Source organism: Oncorhynchus kisutch, linkage group LG21 (assembly GCF_002021735.2).
Source record: "Oncorhynchus kisutch isolate 150728-3 linkage group LG21, Okis_V2, whole genome shotgun sequence".
Classification (NCBI taxonomy): domain Eukaryota; kingdom Metazoa; phylum Chordata; class Actinopteri; order Salmoniformes; family Salmonidae; genus Oncorhynchus; species Oncorhynchus kisutch.
The window spans coordinates 19,305,266-19,325,331 of NC_034194.2; the positions used below are offsets into that span (position 1 = coordinate 19,305,266).

Genomic DNA, 20,066 nt, shown 5'->3' on the forward strand with positions numbered 1-20,066 from the left:
TCTTTTTAGTTCTTGCAAAAAGAAACTCGACAGCATTAACATCACGAAGATGGTTATTTCCAACATGACAGCAGATTCAATATAGCCTGTTCCAAGCTGAGTTCATCTGCACCCTCTCAAAGGTAGCACACTTGAATACTCTGGCCAACAACCAATGAGGACCTGTCAATTAAGCTATGCGTATCCAATCAGATACATGTTTCCAATATCACGCACAGAACACGCGCATACTATTTTAACCAGATGTGCATGATAACATGCTGCTTATCTCTCAAACTCTACAGAAACAGTCAGTGGTTATATTTAATTAACGTTTATTGAAAAGTATGGATTTCAGCAAACCAAGAAAGGGACACAACTACAGAGGACAAACATAGGTAAATAGTAAGAATTTCACAATTTACATTTTTTTTAAAGTATTGACCTTGGGCAAATCAATGTAATCTGAGCTGAATTCCAAAAAGCCCGGTCTCTGCTCCACGCAGTCGGTAGAGTTCATCAGAAACCTAACGTAGCTTATTAAACATGTGTTAACGTATTAATTAGTCAATACATGCTTTGCTCTGCCCACATGAGTTTGTTTACATGTCACTGGCTGATGCAGCTGCTGCTTAATAATTGCCTGTGTCTGATTGCTATGATACCTACTAATGTCAAGTCTTCTCTTCACAGTCTGTTTCCCACATTGCATACACTTAACAACGGCTGCTCCATCTAGTGGTGAGTGTGCTGCTAACAACCTGATTGCTTCGTGAAAGCTGCTTGCTTGAGTACCATGCAAGAGGATGCATGTAAAATACGATGCTAACCACTATAAAGTGTAGACTTTGTGTTTCCCAGGAAACAGAGAGATTAGTCATATTATGGATTCCCTTTCTACCAAGCCTCTGGACGTAACATGTCAATGATACATTCTAAGTTTGATTCATCTACAGTCAATATACACAAATAGACGATTATTAGTCTTGTGTCGTGCATCGAAAGCCTCCATTCAAGGCAAACCAGGTTCTAAGATTTGTTTTTGCTTGCAGACTTTGTGTCGTGACATAACAAGGCTCTTCTGCATGACGCAAGTCGACCAGCAGTGATACTCTTGCTAATTGTCCTTCTGTCCTTGCTTTGAATATCATCAATGTACTGTATCTGCCTGCCTCGTCTTTCCAGGGCTTCTCATGCTGGAAGAACATTTACTTTTTTACAAGACCAGACAGTGACTTCTTAGGAACTAGCATGTAAACCCCCCCCCCCCTGTACACTGTGAACGTCAGTCGAGGCCTATGATGTTGGCAGGAGTTTAGGTAGTCTGGTTGGTAGTCTGGTTGGCCAGCAGTGTGGCGCGCAAAGCTATAGTTGTAGTCTACCTGGGGGAAACTAGCTCTGGGCTAATTATCAGGCTTGTGAAGAGGACTGGCCCAGTGAAGCTCTTTGGGTCTCCTTTCATCTCTCTGTGAGGTCAGTGGGGGAGTGACTGTCTGCATGGCTACACTCTGTCAGAGATCCATTACCCGCTGAGTCTACACATTCCTCATAGTCCTGGCCCAAGCACGATGGGGTAGTTTAGTTTTGTAGGTCTACTAGTTCAGATATATGGAATAGCACTAGCCATTCATCCACATCCCCTAAAGGCACAAGACCTTTTGGGTGGGAGTTATGGGTACTGGCCTGGGAGTGACAAGAGAGACTAGTTTCTTAAGTTTCACTTCAATGATTACAACTCAGCAGTGCATGAGGTAATAGTTGAAGATTGAAGACTGGAATCCACGGTCCACCAGAACAATGGTTCACTGGGCCATAAGACAATCCCGATAATGACAACTCACATCCACTAACTGATATTAAAGATGCACTCTCTCTCCTCTGACAAGTCATTACTTTTCATTGCCAGCGATTATTATAATTATTAGCCATGTCCATCGAGTCCAGGTGGGCCTGTCTCGCAGTGTTCTGCTCTGAGCACTTTCGTGTACAACAGCATTAGCAAATATGTGAGGGGGGGGGGGCAAACAAAGCAGCATTCATCGCTGTATCACAAAGTGCTGCATATTTTATACAACAGAGGAGGTGTTGGCGGTAGGAATGGGCACAGCTTCAGAACAGTGGGTAAAAGATCAAACTCCCTGCCCTTTTCAACAAGATGACAAATATTCAGGCCTATGAAATTCCAACATTTATTTGGCAGATCATACTGAATATTTATTGAGAGTTCTGGATCACATACCAGTCTGAGAGCATGTAGCTAGCTGAGCTGAGCAGCTGCGGAGATTACTGTCAATCCTGTTACAATGGAGGTACCTAATACCCAGGGCCGAAGTCGTGCCAAATCTTTATTTTTCATGAATTTATCATGTGTGGGATTGTACTGAAATGAATATAAAACTGTATAGAGTTGTTTGTGTTCTCTTTAACCTCTCACCATTGGAAATGCTGTTGATAATGGTGATTTAACATGTTTATTTCCAATCCACTTTGAAGGTACCTCTGTACCCGTCTATACATCACAAACCACCAGCTGTGCCTCTCCTGGACTGGGCTGCCCAGGTAGGAAACCAATGACTGTTACACATGTCAATAATTTACAACAGACCGTACAATGGTTATTAAGCACCCCCCAATCATACACTATCATTCTTATTACATATGAGTTCATATTGATTAACAACCAACAGACATACCATTTTACCCATCTCACCTCTAATGTGTGTTTGTGTGTTATCTCCCTTTTTCTGTATTATTCATCATATTATCTTAGACATATTGACATACAGTATGCCATCATGTTAATAGGCACACGGTACATCAGTCTTTCTCCTCAACGTCACTTTGCAGTCTTGACCATGTTATCAATTCCATAACAAGACTATGACGTCATTTTATGCAGTCTTTGTGAAAAAAAACGACACACCTAGTGTATCAACCCACTATCTCATTCACTCAGTAGTGCGTACACTGGAAACATACTCTCTGTACCCATTCACCCAGTAGTGTGTACACTGGAAACATACTCTCTGTACCCTGGTCTCCTTGTTAAGGGACCCTCCAAACCTTGTTATTTGCCATAAAGCTTCCAAATTCAACTGAAGAACCATGAGAAGTAGACCTTCCATTCCGTGGGGAGAGAGAGAGAGAAGCGGGGAGGGAGGGAATGGGGAATTAGTGTTCCTGTCCAGTTTGACCACTGTTCTGGATGAGGTCGCAGCTGCAGAGATGATGCAGGGTTTATGGACTCTGCTCTTCATAGACATCAGCTACAGATGCATGTTGACTGATAAGCGACACTTCCCCAAAAGTAGGTTCTCTCCCGGCGAGCAAATCTATTAAGCGCTGTGAGATGATGGATTGAGACAGCTATTTGAAGGTTAACTCTTATATGCTTTGCTTATGAGAAAGACCCCCGTGACAGACTTTGCTGTAGAATCAACAAGGTGATTGGATGGAAATAAATGAGACGAGGAAGGAAGAGGGTGACCTCTTGAAGACCAGCACTGTGGCTTATGATGGCCCAAAGTATACAGTTGAAGTCGGAAGTTTACATACACCTTAGCCAAATACATTTAAACTCAGTTTTTCATAATTCCTGACATTTAATCCTAGTAAAAATTCCCTGTCTTAGGTCAGTTAGGATCACCACTTTATTTGAAGAATGTAAAATGTTAGAATAATAGTAGAGAGAATTATTTATTTCAGTTTTTATTTCTTTCATCACATTCCCAGTGGGTCAGAAGTTTACATACACTCAATTAGTATTTGGTAGCATTGCCTTTAAATTGTTTAACTTGGGTCAAATGTTTAGCGTAGCCTTCCACAAGCTTCCCACAATGAGTTGGGTGAATTTTGGCTCATTCCTCCTGACATAGCTGGTGTAACTGAGTCAGGTTTGTAGGCCTCCTTGCTTGCACACACTTTTTCAGTTCTGCCCACACATTTTCTATGGGATTGAGGTCAGGGCTTTGTGATAGCCACTCCAATACCTTGACTTTGTTGTCCTTAAGCCATTTTGCCACAACTTTGAAAGTATGCTTGGGGTCATTGTCCATTTGGAAGACCCATTTGCGATCAAGCTTTAACTTCCTGACTGATGTCTGGGATGTTGCTTCAATATTCAATCAAGCTTTAACTTCCTGACTGATGTCTTGGATGTTGCTTCAATATATCCACATAATTTTCCATCCTCATGATGCCATCTATTTTGTGAAGTGCACCAGTCCCTCCTGCAACAAAGCACCACCACAACATGATGCTGCCACCCCCGTGCTTCACGGTTGGGATGATGTTCTTTGGCTTTCAAGCCTCCCTCTTTGTCCTCCAAACATAACGATGGTCATTATGGCCAAACAGTTCTATTGTTGTTTCATCAGACCAGAGGACATTTCTCCAAAAAGTCCAATCTTTGTCCCCATGTGCAGTTGCAAACCGTAGTCTGGCTTTTTTATGGAGGTTTTGTAGCAGTGGCTCCTTCCTTGCTGAGCGGCCTTTCAGGTTATGTCGATATAGGACTCGTTTTACTGTGGATATCGATACTTTTGTACTTGTTTCCTCCAGTATCTTCACATGGTACTTTGCTGTTGTTCTGGGATTGATTTGCACGTTTCGCACCAAAGTACGTTCATCTCTGCTCAAATATTTTTTATTGAACACACACAAGAATGGTGTGTAGGTATAAAAGACAAGTATGCAATTCTTATCTAAACATAAAAGAGCAGACAGAAACAACAAGACCCAGAGTTCTGGGTACAAAACAAATAATACAAAACAAGACATACAGAACAAAGACAGGTAGAAAGAGGGTAGATGCCCCCCCCCCCCCCCCCCAACTGCTCGGGTGCCGGGGCAAGCACATGCTGCCCAAAGGTAGATTGAAATATTACAATTGAGAGTGCGTTAAAATGTACAAATTCACAGCGCCGACTGGTCCAAATAAGAGAGGAAAGGCTGCCAGATTTGATCAAATGTTGATCATTTATTGTTCAGAATATATCTACTTCTTTCTAAGTGCACAGTGTATGATATCATAAATAGGACTGGTGGAGTTATGTCACACATGCAGCTAACACAGGCATATGGAAATGTCTGCTCTACCAAAAATTACAACCAATTAATTGCAGCATTACCACAAAAATGGAAGAGGCAAGTAGAAGGGGAAAGAAGTAAGGAACTTGTATGTCGGCCCTGTATTAAAGAACATAAATGGTTAAAGAAAAGTGTGATAAATAAAAAATATATACCAATTTCATTTAAGGACCAAAAAACTGACAGCTGTGCCATATAAATTGCAAAATAGTTGGAAAGAGATTTTCGATGTACCCATTCCATGGCGCAAAACAACGCCGGATTCAAAACTTTGAATTTTTCAATATAAATTATTATACAAAATTCTTGCAACTAATATAATGTTATATATATGGGGGATACAATCTTCCCAGCTCTGCAGATTCTGCTGTGAGGAGGCAGAGTCATTAGATCATTTATTTTGGTATTGTCCATATGTAGCTCATTTTTGGTCACAGGTCCAGGAATGGCTGAAGAATTGCAACATTTGCCTAGAACTAACGCTACAGAAAGCAATACTGGGTGATTTGAAAAGCCATAGTCAATCAATCAATAATATAATAATTATTTTAGCAAAAATGTTTATTTTTCATTTAAAATCTGTAGAAGCTATGAGAATAGGAAGGTTCAATTATTTTGTGAAGCATCACAGCACAGTTGAGAAATATATGGCAAATAGAAATCTGTAATGGTTGATGTTGAGAAACAGATGGGAGGGGTTGAATGGAGCTGAAGGGTGGGACTAATAACAAGATAAACAATGTAAAACATACGGGGTCTGTAAAATGTATATAGGTTCAGAACTTCTGTGAAACAGCACAGTTACAAATAGAAATCAAACTGGATGGACATCAGAAATAGAGGAAGGACTAAAAACAAACAATAGAGAACTATTGTAAAGTAGACTGTGTCTGTAGAATGTGTATAAGATGTATAAATTGAAGATAAAAGCAGAAGTGTTTATTAGTTTACTTCAATTGGGGGATCGGCGGTAGGGTTTGCGGGGAATAATAATAAAGGTATATTCTTTTAAAAAGTATGTATGTCTATATAGGTATGTGTATGTATATATGTGTATATGTATGCATATGTGTATGGATATATATATATTTACCAAATAAATATGGGGGATAAAAAATCTATAAAAATTAAAAATTAAAAAAGTCTACAGTGTTTGCCAATTCGCTGAGCCATAATTTGGTAGAGGGTGCTTCCCTCCTTTTCCAAAACACTAAGATGAATTTCTTTGCCGAAATGAGACTGTAAGAGATTAGTTGTTTTGGGGGGTTGGTTAATCCTTTTAGGGAATCAGACACTCCCAGGATTATCAGAAGCGGGTCTGGGTCAACGGAAGTCTCCAGAACTTCAGAGAGGATCCTAAAAATTCCACACCAATAACCATACAAGTTAGAGCATAGGGCAAAGCAGTGGAGTAGTGTACCCTGCGCAGCCTGACATTTATCACACATAGGGGATGTATCAGGAAATATCCTATGCAGTTTAGTTTTGGAATAGTGTAATCTGTGTAATACCTTGAATTGTATGAGACGATGTCTGGAGTTAATTGAGCAGGTGTGGATATACTCCAAGCCATCTGCCCAGTCTGCACAGAAATGTCAGTCCCTAGTTCTTCCTCCCATTTTTCCTTAATTGCATCTGTAGAAGGTGTGCTAACAGATTGAAAAGCGTCATATAGACGAGATATCAGTTTGTTTGAGGTGGGGCATATTTTAATTCATCCTTCAAACATGGAAGGTTTAGCATTCCCATATGTCGGGACGTGTTTTCTAACATAGTCTCTAATTTGTAGGTATCTGAAAAAGTTACTTCTGGGAAGATTATACATTTTACTCAGCAACGCAAAGGAGGCAAAGGTCCCTTCTATATATTGATCCCCTAAGGTATTTATCCCTAGCTCTCCCCATCACTCAAAGGTGTTATCAAGGTTAGAGGGGGAAAATGAGGGATTCCTCGCAACAGGGAGCATGAATGATATTGGTCTAAGGTCAAAGGGGACTTTAATTTACTTCCAGATTTGGACTGTGCTATGTATAATAGGATTGTTACTATAAAGTGACATCTCCAGATTGACAGGCGACAAAATCACAGTGCCAATAGAGAAGGGGTGACACTCCTCACGCTCCATACTAAGCTAACTGGATGACGGAAGTGCGTAACAATGCAACAGCCCGGAGGTTAGCGGCCCAATTGTAAAATATCAAATTTGGGAGAGACAATCCTCCTTCCATCTTGGATTTACAGAGGTGTTTTTTACCTATCCTGTGTGTTTTATAATCCCAGATGAATGGATTGATAATTGAGTCCAGTTGTTTATGAAAGGACTTAGGTATGAATACTGGGATGTTCTGGTATAGGTAGAGCAGTTGTGGGAGGAAGATAATTTTAATGGCAATAATTATTCCGAGCAGGGATATTGGGAGTATTCTCCAAAATGGTATGTTTGTCTTGAGTTTTTGCATCAGAGAGGGGAAATTGTCTTTAAATAGTGAGGAGTATTGTTTGGTAACTACAATTCCTGGGTAGGTACATTTTTCTGAAAATAACTTAACTGTAAGATATTCTAGCCAAGAGGTGTTCTGCAACTGTATGTGAATTATTTCGCTCTTGTTCCAATTTATTCTGTATCCCGAGAAGGTACCAAACAAATTAATCACATCAAGAATAGCTGGGATACTAGTTTGGGGTTCTGTTACATAGAGGAGAATGTCATCTGCGTATAGGGAAATCTTATTTAGAGTATCTTTAGTATTATAGCCGTGTATTGCTGCATGAGATTTGATGGCCTGAGCGAGAGGTTCAATAATTAGAGCAAAGAGCATAGGCGACAGCGCACAACCCTGCCTTGTCCCTCAATAAAGGTTCAATCAGGGCGACAATGATTGGTTAGTGAGTATTCTCGCACAGGGATTCCTATATAAAAGCTGGATCCAATTTATGAACCCATCTCCAATATAGATAGGACCACTCAACTTGGTCAAAGGTGTTTTTGGCATCAAGAGATATAACAGCAAGGTCCACGTTAGGTAACCTCTGAGAATACATAATGTTGAAGAGGCGCCTGAGATTGAAGAATGAGTTTCTGTTAGGGATAAAGCCGGTCTGGTCTGAATGGACTAATTTGCCAATTAAAGTGCTAAGCCTGTTAGACAGAGTTTTTGCTAAAATATTTTTGGTCTGTATTAAGAAGAGATATTGGTCTATGACCCTACCTCTTCTGGTTCCTTACCCTTTTTATGTATTATTGTAATGAACGCCTCATCCAAAGTAGAGCTCCATCCTCATTGGCCTGGACCAACATTTTGTGCAGGTAGGGAGAGAGCATGTTGCTGAATGTGTTATAGAATTCACCAGGGTATCCATCTGGGCCTGGGGTCTTGCCACTCTTTAGAGATTTAATTGTTTCTCGAATTTCTCCAAAATATATTTCCTTATTCAGGATGTTGGAATCTTCCTGGTTCAAGGCAGGGAGATTACAGTCCCCCAAAAAGCTTTGCATAATTAAGGGGTTAGATGTATATAGAGTCTCGTAAAACTGATGGAATCTGTCATTGAAGTCTTTGGGGGAAGAGAGTAATTCCCCAGATGCAGATTTAACTTTGTGAATCATTCGGTCACTCAAATTTTTTCGAAGTTGTCTGGCGAGTAATTTGTGTGGTTTGTCACCAAACTCAAAATATTTTTGCTTGGCATAGAGAAAAGATTTAGAAATTTTAGCTGAGAGAATCTGATTATATATTATTTTTTTTATGTTTCTCCATAGATGGATGGCTAGCATTCTCCCTATCCAGTAAGTGAATTTGTCTCTCCAATTCTACCAATTTTTCTCTGTTTTGCCTACTCCTGGCAGTCTGAAAGGAGATGATACAGCCTCTCAAATAAGCCTTCAGTGTTTCCCACAATAATGCTGGGGAAGTCTCTGTGTTGTCGTTGGTATCAAAGAAAAATTTAATTTGGTCTTTAAGATGTTCACAGAATGTTGATTCTGTGAGGAGCTGAGGATTCAACCTCCAGACCCTCTCGTTTGGTACGATGTCACCCAATCTCAGGGAGAAGGTGAGTGGACTGTGGTCAGAGATTATAATCTATGATACCTCACATTACAGGTATAGCGGGGTCATTTCGCATCAACCAAAAAGTAGTCAATTCGAGTATAAACCTTGTGAACATGAGAGTAAAAGGAGTATTCCCTACCCGTAGGGTTAGAGATCCTCCATATATCAAATAAGTTTGATTTTTTTATGTAGGTATTCAAGAATTCGCTTGAATAGGAGGTAGGGGTTCGCCAGGTAGAGGATCTATCCAAATATTGGTCTAGCACGCAGTTAAGGTCCCCTCCAATGACCAAATTAGTATTGGAGATATCTGAAATCAAAGCAAGGACTCTTTTGAAAAAAGAGGGGTTATCAATGTTTGGCCCATAGATATTTAGTAGAGTTACAGAAGTAGAGTGGATCTCTCCTATTACGATGACATAATGACCCTCTTTATCAGCAATAGTGGTTTTATGTAGAAAGGGAATTCCTTTCCGTACCAGAATCGCTGTGCCTCTTGTTTTGGCGGAGAAGTTAGAATGATACACTTGACCCACCCACCTACATTTAAGTCTGCTACGAGAGTTGTTTTTCAGATGGGTTTCTTGCAAAAATATAATATCTGACGAGAGTGCTTTCAAGTGGGCTAGGACCTTGCCTCTCTTAATTGGTTCATTTAAACCCTTGACATTCCAGGAAGTAAATGTAAGCCTCTCGTTTGTAGTTCCTATGGTGGCCTGCATAACATGTAACTCACTAAAAAGGTAAGAGAGCGCACCAAATCATCACAATCAGCATATGTAGCACCAACACCCGAGCAGTATTCAACCGACCCCTCCCCCCTACAAGCACCTTTGCTCTCCACCCTGTCCCCCAACTTTCCCCAACATTTACCCCCCCCCCTCAACCCACCTTTAACAGGCATACACAAATAGGAGAGAGAAAAAAATGAAAAATTAAAATAATAAACACATTGTCTGGCCGATGCCAAAAATGCATGGCACGACCTCGAACAAGAGGTAAAACAAAAATAAAATCCCAACTATACGTTCACCTCTCACTATCCTAGAACTTCTACTAACATATGAACTGAGGAGACTCCTGCAAATAAAGTGTTCAATTAGCATCTAATAAACCTAAACAGAATAAGTTGCAACTTAAACATATTGCGCACTTAAGCGTCATCTTGGGTCAATCCCTGAGATGAGCAACATATAGCATCGCAAGATTATATTGCTAAGCAATGCTGGTCTAAACATAAACCATCAGCCACCGACATAGACAGCAGTACATTTACATATTGTGAGTTAGGAGATCGGAACAAGGATTTTGCTAAATTAATCATACCCCCATCAAAAAAATATATAAATAAAATATATATATATATATACTAGTTAATTAATTATATATATATATATATATATATATAAATAAATATATAAAAATATACATACATACATACATTACATACAAACATACATACATACATTACATACAAACATACATACATACATACATACATACATACATACATACATATATATATATCCACACAAACATTCATGCCCCAAAATAATAATCTATACTAATTTAAAATATACACATACATAATAATAGTAAAATGCTAAGAGACATTTTTTTATAATAACAAAGTACACATAATAATTATATGTACGCACACCTACACATTGACACAAGCACCACAGAAGGCTGTTGGGAATCTAATTCGGAGAGCTGCCCACGGCTATGACAGAAGCAGAACGGCACAAAACCCCAACCACCACCACCACCAGTCCCCTGCAAGCAATATATAAGTGGTATGGTAATAAGAATAATGTAAGAATTGAGAAATAAATAATGAAACAAAACAAAAATGGGGGAATGTAAGTATATCCATCTGAAAGTGTCAATGATTAAACCTGGAAGGCCACCCAAACAGGCATCGCTCTGAACTCCAACAATAGATCAGTCGTCCGGCCGGATTGAAAGTGAAATTAACGGTAATGAGAGCTCTGACCGCCCTGCATTGGTCGGCTCAGCGCCTTACATGTTCGGTAGCGACAATAAACCTTCAGTCGGCAGCCCTTGCTGAGACACTTTAATAAGGTTTCACTAGTTATGGTATAGTATGGATTCGAGTCCATGAGCAAACCCTAACACACAATGACAAGGCTCTCTAACCCGTACGGGGGATTGGTGTATAAAATTCTCTGCATCCAAAGGAGAGACACATCTTCTCACTGGAAGGAGGGGTAATTCTGAGCCTAGCAGGGAAGAGCAAGGCTTGGCGGAAGGGATGTCCTTTATGTAACAGGTTACCCCTCATTCGAGCCTCGCGCAGGATAAGATCCTTGGTCTTGAAACTGTGACAACAGATGATTACTGGGCGAGGACGTTGACCCGGTCCAGGCACTGGGACAAGAGTGCGATGTGCACGGTCCAGCTGGGGATCCGAAGCCAAAACATCCGACCCCAGTGCATCCCTCAATAGCTTGGCGAAGAAGTCGGTGGGGCGAGACCCAGCCTCCACCCCCTCTGCCAGACCAACAACGTGAAGGTTATGACGTCTGGATCGGCCCTCCAGGTCGACCACTTTCACAGAAAGCCTCTGCACACTATCCTGCAAGGACGTGCATAGCTTCTCTAACTCGTCGATGCTACAAGCGTTGAATTCAGAAGCTATCTCAATGTCCACAATACTCTGGCCCTGCGAAGCAACCGTTCAAATGGTGCTCTCGATTTTGGTGTCCAGTTCAGCAATAGCATCCTTGAAATCCTCAGCTATAGCAACATGTAGTTCTCCCAGAGCCCGGGTAAGTTCTGTAAGTGTCACGTTGTTACCTGTGCCTTCCACCATGTCTGTCTCATTGTTTGGTGGGGAGGAGGCCTCCAATGAGGATTTATTGTCCTTTGGTCGCTTATTACTTGGCATGTTCACATAGAAAGTCACAATATTGTATTAGAAAGAGACGTTTGTTGTAAAAAAAGTACCGTAATGTAGGTTAAGTTAGATTGTTTCGCAAAAAAGTTGCAGGAGCCTCTCTCACACACAGCCGTTCACTACAACATGCTTGCGCCGCCCTGTGTACTTTCATCTCTAGCAGACAGAACGTGTCTCCTTCCAGCTGCGTGGTCCCATGGTGTTTATACTTCCGTACTATTGTTTGTACCGATGAACGTGGTACCTTCAGGCGTTTGGAAATTGTTCCAAAGAATGAACCAGATTTGTGGAGGTCTACTATTTTTTTTCTGAGGTCTTGGCTGATTTCTTTTGATTTTCCCATGATGTCAAGCAAAGAGGCACTGAGATGGAAGGTAGGCCTTGAAATACATTCACAGGTACACCTCCAATTGACTCAAATGATGTCAATTAGCCTATCAGAAGCTACTAAAGCCATGACATAATTTTCTGGAATTTTCCAAGCTGTTTAAATGCACAGTCAACTTAGTGTATGTAAACTTTGGACTCACTGAAATTGTGATACAGTGAATTATAAGTGAAATAATCTGTCTGTAAACAACTGTTGGAAGAATTACTAGTGTCATGCACAAAGTAGATGTCCTGACTGACTTGCCAAAACTATAGTTTGTTAACAAGAAATTTGTGGAGTGGTTGAAAAATGAGTTTTAATGACTCCAACCTAAGTGCGTGTAAACTTCCCGACTTCAACTGTATTTGACAGAGAAATAGATTTCATCTCTTCATCTGGTGATCCTATCCTGGTAGAATCCACATTATACTGAATAGTATTACAACCTTTAATGCTTTTAATCGCTTTTAAATCCACTGCATTACACAACTCCACAAGATTTCTCTGCATTTTGGTATTCATATTCCTCATGCTACGCTTGTATTCATTGCCTCATCAAACATCTTGCATTTGTGTCGTCTCACTTTACACCCATTTAATCCATATGTAACCTTTCTCCATCCATCCCTGCAACCAGCAACATTAACTTCCACCAGCTCATCCATTGTCACCACTAACATGATTGCTACTAATTCAACAACCCACGGTAAGCATCCATCCCTCATCCCCATTGTTTGCAATGAGCACATGTTATTTTCAGACTGTCTTGTTATTGTGAAGGTAAATCAATACTATCTACTCCACACAGAGTGCAGCTGATGGGTGTTTTAATCCATATGGAAAATGGCCACTCTAACTGATTGAGGGGATATTGACAGGTGGCCCATTGAACTAGAGATATTTCAGTCTTATCCAAAAATGGTCTCAGTGATTGCTCTCATGTTTCCCTCTAAAAAAACTTGCACAGCCAATTCCAGTGTATTAAACCCAGATAATACTGACTCCACTGTTGGCGGCATGGAGGTGCATCCACTGAAACTTCTACCTAACCTAAGAAAATGAGTTAATAAAACATATTTGTGATTTGATTAACCCTGCCAGAGGTGCATCTGCAACACTTGATTAGTTTCTACAATATAGTTAATTTCCCAGCCCAAATAAAATAAAGATTTATGAAAAACAGCCACCAGTTTTAGCATGTGGGATTCCATACTGTGGGAAGCCTCTTGATATGACATGTTTGATGAAAAAAAAATGAAAAACAGACGTTTGATGAGTTAATTGGCCGTTTGGTGGTTTGGAGGCCATACAGTAGGTAAACACCACGCCTCTGATACTGTACGAGTTAATAGTTTTGCGGCAGAAGATATTTGATCTCCATCTCTCTCATTTCTGACCCTTCCTTGAAGTAAAGCAAACAAGGTCCTGGGGTTTCTATTTGAAGTTTGGAGCCACTATTGGCATGGTATCAATTGTATGGAGGAACAACATTGATTTAACTCACTGTAGCTATGCCCCTATCCAAAATGGAATACACTGGTTAATTTGACAGTCAAATGTGTAACTGTCCTGATAGTTGATCAGATGTGGATGCTTCATGGCCAATTCATAACTCCATGATCTCAACCTCAGCTCTCAATACTTCACCTTCCTTTACTCATCTCATCTCGTACTGTGTCTGCTGTCCATCCTTTTCACCAGTTCTCTCTGCTACCACTTCATCTGCCACCACTACTAGCATGCCTCTAACTACCAGCTCATCAACTGGTAAGGTGCCATCTTTAGTTTGCAACATTATTTCCCCTCATTATTTAACCGCTGTGTTATTATACCTTATTTTTGCTGACTTGTGCTGTAAATGTCACTAGTTCAAACCACTACCACGACCACTCCTGCAGCTACAACTAATGTGCCGACATTACCCAGCACAACCACTGGTAAGGTATCTGTAGCAATGGATATGATCTCAGTTGTTGACAATTTGATCTAATTATCATTATAGTGCAAATATAATTTTTTTCTGAATGATTCAATTTGATACCTTCATATATGTCTACGTAGTTTAGTCTGATCACATGACATTTGGCAGTCACTGCATTGTCATTTACCATCAGGAGAAAAGGTCAAGTTGAGAGATCTATCCAGTGATGTAGTGTGTACACTGGAAACATTCTCTCTGTACCTTGATCTCCTTGTTAAGGGACCCACCAAACCTTGTCACTTGCCATAAAGCTTCCAAATTCAACTGAAGAACCATGAGAAGTAGACCTTCCATTCTGTGGGGAGAGAGAGAGAGTAGCGGGGAGGGAATGGGGTCAGTAAACAACTGTAGGAAAAATGACTAGTGTCTTGCACAAAGTAGATGTCCTAACCGACTTGCCAAAACTATAGTTTGTTAACAAGAAATTTGTGGAGTGGTTGAAAAACAAGTTTTAATGACTCCAACCTAAGTGCGTGTAATCTTCCGACTTCAACTGTATTTGACAGAGAAATAGATTTCATCTCTTCATCTGGTGATCCTATCCTGGTAGAATCCACATTATACTGAATAGTATTACAACCTTTGATGCTTTTAATCGCTTTTAAATCCACTGCATTACACAACTCCACAAGATTTCTCTGCATTTTGGTATTCATATTCCTCATGCTATGCTTGTATTCATTGCCTCATCAGACATCTTGCATTTGTGTCGTCTCACTTTACACCCATTTAATCCATATGTAACCTTTCTCCATCCATCCCTGCAACCAGCAACATTAACTTCCACCAGCTCATCCATTGTCACCACTAACATGATTGCTACTAATTCAACAACCCACGGTAAGCATCCATCCCTCATCCCCATTGTTTGCAATGAGCACATGTTATTTTCAGCCTGTCTTGTTATTGTGAAGGTAAACCAATACTATCTACTCCACACAGAGTGCAGCTGATGGATGTTTTAATCCATATGGAAAATGGCCACTCTAACTGATTGAGGGGATATTGACAGGTGGCCCATTGAACTAGAGATATCTCAGTCTTATCCAAAAATGGTCTCAGTGATTGCTCTCATGTTTCCCTCTAAAAAAAACTTGCACAGCCAATTCCAGTGTATTAAACCCAGATAATACTGACTCCACTGTTGGCGGCATGGAGGTGCATCCACTGAAACTTCTACCTAACCTAAGAAAATGAGTTAATAAAACATATTTGTGATTTGATTAACCCTGCCAGAGGTGCATCTGCAACACTTGATTAGTTTCTACAATATAGTTAATTTCCCAGCCCAAATAAAATAAAGATTTATGAAAAACAGCCACCAGTTTTAGCATGTGGGATTCCATACTGTGGGAAGCCTCTTAATATGACATGTTTGATGAAAAAAAAATGAAAAACAGACGTTTGATGAGTTAATTGGCCGTTTGGTGGTTTGGAGGCCATACAGTAGGTAAACACCACGCCTCTGATACTGTACGAGTTAATAGTTTTGCGGCAGAAGATATTTGATCTCCATCTCTCTCATATCTGACCCTTCCTTGAAGTAAAGCAAACAAGGTCCTGGGGTTTCCATTTGAAGTTTGGAGCCACTATTGGCATAATATCAATTGTATGGAGGAACAACATTGATTTAACTCACTGTAGCTATGCCCCTATCCAAAATGGAGTACACTGGTTAATTTGACAGTCAAATGTGTAACTGTCCTGATAGTTGATCAGATGTGGATGCTTCATGGCCAATTCATAACTCCATGATCTCAACCTCAGCTCTCAATACTTCACCTTCCTTTACTCATCTCATCTCGTACTGTGTCTGCTGTCCATCCTTTTCACCAGTTCTCTCTGCTACCACTTCATCTGCCACCACTACTAGCATGCCTCTAACTACCAGCTCATCAACTGGTAAGGTGCCATCTTTAGTTTGCAACATTATTTCCCCTCATTATTTAACCACTGTGTTATTATACCTTATTTTTGCTGACTTGTGCTGTAAATGTCACTAGTTCAAACCACTACCACGACCACTCCTGCAGCTACAACTAATGTGCCGACATTACCCAGCACAACCACTGGTAAGGTATCTCTAGCAATGGATCTGATCTCAGTTGATGACAATTTGATCTAATTATCATTATAGTGCAAATATAATTTTTTTCTGAATGATTCAATTTGATACCTTCATATATGTCTACGTAGTTTAGTCTGATCACATGACATTTGGCAGTCACTGCATTGTCATTTACCATCAGGAGAAAAGGTCAAGTTGAGAGATCTATCCAGTGATGTAGTGTGTACACTGGAAACATTCTCTCTGTACCTTGATCTCCTTGTTAAGGGACCCACCAAACCTTGTCACTTGCCATAAAGCTTCCAAATTCAACTGAAGAACCATGAGAAGTAGACCTTCCATTCTGTGGGGAGAGAGAGAGTAGCGGGGAGGGAATGGGGTCAGTAAACAACTGTAGGAAAAATGACTAGTGTCTTGCACAAAGTAGATGTCGTAACCGACTTGCCAAAACTATAGTTTGTTAACAAGAAATTTGTGGAGTGGTTGAAAAACGAGTTTTAATGACTCCAACCTAAGTGCGTGTAAACTTCCGACTTCAACTGTATTTGACAGAGAAATAGATTTAATCTCTTCATCTGGTGATCCTATCCTGGTAGAATCCACATTATACTGAATAGTATTACAACCTTTAATGCTTTTAATCGCTTTTAAATCCACTGCATTACACAACTCCACAAGATTTCTCTGCATTTTGGTATTCATATTCCTCATGCTACGCTTGTATTCATTGCCTCATCAGACATCTTGCATTTGTGTCGTCTCACTTTACACCCATTTAATCCATATGTAACCTTTCTCCATCCATCCCTGCAACCAGCAACATTAACTTCCACCAGCTCATCCATTGTCACCACTAACATGATTGCTACTAATTCAACAACCCACGGTAAGCATCCATCCCTCATCCCCATTGTTTGTAATGAGCACATATTATTTTCAGCCTGTCTTGTTATTGTGAAGGTAAACCAATACTATCTACTCCACACAGAGTGCAGCTGATGGGTGTTTTAATCAATATGGAAATTGACCACTCTAACTGATTGAGGGGATATTGACAGGTGGCCCATTGAACAAGAGATATTTCAGTCTTATCCAAAAATGGTCTCAGTGATTGCTCTCATGTTTCCCTCTAAAAAAACTTGCACAGCCAATTCCAGTGTTTTAAACCCAGATAATACTGACTCCACTGTTGGCGGCATGGAGGTGCATCCACTGAAACTTCTACCTAACCTAAGAAAATGAGTTAATAAAACATATTTGTGATTTGATTAACCCTGCCAGAGGTGCATCTGCAACACTTGATTAGTTTCTACAATATAGTTAATTTCCCAGCCCAAATAAAATAAAGATTTATGAAAAACAGCCACCAGTTTTAGCATGTGGGATTCCATACTGTGGGAAGCCTCTTAATATGACATGTTTGATGAAAAGAAAATGAAAAACAGACGTTTGATGAGTTAAATGGCCGTTTGGTGGTTTGGAGGCCATACAGTAGGTAAACACCATGCCTCTGATACTGTACGAGTTAATAGTTTTGCGGCAGAAGATATTTGATCTCCATCTCTCTCATTTCTGACCCTTCCTTGAAGTAAAGCAAACAAGGTCCTGGGGTTTCTATTTGAAGTTTGGAGCCACTATTGGCATGGTATCAATTGTATGGAGGAACAACATTGATTTAACTCACTGTAGCTATGCCCCTATCCAAAATGGAGTACACTGGTTAATTTGACAGTCAAATGTGTAACTGTCCTGATAGTTGATCAGATGTGGATGCTTCATGGCCAATTCATAACTCCATGATCTCAACCTCAGCTCTCAATACTTCAGCTTCCTTTACTCATCTCATCTCGTACTGTGTCTGCTGTCCATCCTTTTCACCAGTTCTCTCTGCTACCACTTCATCTGCCACCACTACTAGCATGCCTCTAACTACCAGCTCATCAACTGGTAAGGTGCCATCTTTAGTTTGCAACATTATTTCCCCTCATTATTTAACCACTGTGTTATTATACCTTATTTTTGCTGACTTGTGCTGTAAATGCCACTAGTTCAAACCACTACCACGACCACTCCTGCAGCTACAACTAATGTGCCGACATTACCCAGCACAACCACTGGTAAGGTATCTGTAGCAATGGATATGATCTCAGTTGTTGACAATTTGATCTGATTATCGTTATAGTGCAAATATCATTTTTCTGAATGCTTCAATTTGATACCTTCATATACAGTATGTCTACGTAGTTTAGTCTGATCACATGACATTTGGCAGTCACTGCATTGTCATTTACCTTCAGGAGAAAAGGTAGAGATGAGAGATCTTGCCAGTGATGTTGTTTGTTGTTTTTTCCATTTGCGTCTTATAATTGAAAATTGCATGGCAACGTGTTGACCCATATTAACCCCATGCATACTCTAGAGCATTGCTTATTGTTTGTGTGTGTTCATTTCACTCTTTCAAACCATTTAGTTCACATTTGCTGTCCTTGTCACCAGTTACTCAAACCATTATCCCATCTGCAGCAGCCGCTACTAACACAACTCTATTCTACAGCACAACCAATGGTAAGATGTGTTTTTGTTTTTCTCTTGTTTTGTACTCATGGAAAAATCTGCTGGTGGCATTTTTCTTTATGTGTGGGGAATGGGTTTGAAAGCAGTTCCATCAATGACCAGCTTGGAACTTTCCAGATGGATTAGGCTGAGAAGCAATTGTCATGGCTTCTCAATGGGAGTATGGTATGTTTGCTCATGTAGCTTGCTTTAAACAATGGACTCAGTAGTGAATAGTGTCTAAGTGGTTCTTGATAAGGCTTCTATTTTTGAAACACCTATAGTAGCCACCTATTGTAGCCCTGTATCATGTGTTTTGCCGTTATTACCTTCCATTTTTGGGGTAACCATTTTGCACCCCCCATGTTCTACCAGCACTGACAGCTTCTGCTACAACCATTGTTTCAAACCCAGCTACAACTAACTTGCCTACCACTAACAACACAGTGCATGGTAAGACACCCCACTTTTCTCTTTTGCCTGTTATTGATTAAGGAATGACTAGGGAGTTTTCACCTCACTTTTTTCTCAAATGTGTTATTCTTCATTTTGAATAAAAATGTTCTGTCCCTTTTCTCTTGCTAACAGTAACGACTACACCCCCATTATCCCCTACTACTAACACCCCAGCTAACATCACCACTACCCCGGGTAAGACACACCTGCTGTCTTTGTTCAGTACAATTTGCATTTGTCACTGTAACTTTCAAACACATTGGGCAAACAGATCTCAAAGTGTAGGACATGGAGAGTCGTATAGAATTACTAAAATATCCAAGGTAGGCTACCCGATAAAAGGGTTTAGTAAGTGTTTAAAGGTTCACAACTTTCAACTTCATATTCATCAACTCCAGCACCACCCCAACATCAACATATGTGAAAATGGTGCATTTCTATGTTTAGTAGGAAAAAAAGATAACTGTTTCCAATGACATCATCAACCAACAGTGGTGGAAATAGTACCCAGTTTTCTTTATTCGAGTAAAAGTAAAGATACCTTAATAGAAAATGTCTCAAGTAAAAGTGAAAGTCACCCAGTAAAATTCTACTTGAGT

The 20,066-nt window shown here is 40.1% G+C and overlaps 1 protein-coding gene across 15 annotated transcripts in view; it reads left to right on the forward strand.

Moving 5' to 3' along the window:
* The window catches only part of LOC109866201 (adhesion G-protein coupled receptor G6), a 61,565-nt gene that overhangs the window by 17,029 nt on the left and 24,470 nt on the right, over positions 1-20,066 (forward strand). For 4 of the 15 annotated variants that reach the window (XM_031800600.1, XM_031800589.1, XM_031800590.1 and 1 more), the window contains 12 exons: positions 673-720; positions 2,473-2,538; positions 13,047-13,115; positions 14,111-14,176; positions 14,278-14,346; positions 15,162-15,230; positions 16,227-16,292; positions 16,394-16,462; positions 17,276-17,344; positions 18,340-18,405; positions 18,507-18,575; positions 18,955-19,023. In XM_031800600.1, coding sequence (XP_031656460.1) covers positions 673-720; positions 2,473-2,538; positions 13,047-13,115; positions 14,111-14,176; positions 14,278-14,346; positions 15,162-15,230; positions 16,227-16,292; positions 16,394-16,462; positions 17,276-17,344; positions 18,340-18,405; positions 18,507-18,575; positions 18,955-19,023 — 795 coding nt within the window. The remainder of the gene's footprint in view (positions 1-672; positions 721-2,472; positions 2,539-13,046; positions 13,116-14,110; positions 14,177-14,277; positions 14,347-15,161; positions 15,231-16,226; positions 16,293-16,393; positions 16,463-17,275; positions 17,345-18,339; positions 18,406-18,506; positions 18,576-18,954; positions 19,024-20,066) is intronic. The other 11 variants (XM_031800591.1, XM_031800595.1, XM_031800594.1 and 8 more) reach the window with 11 other exon arrangements.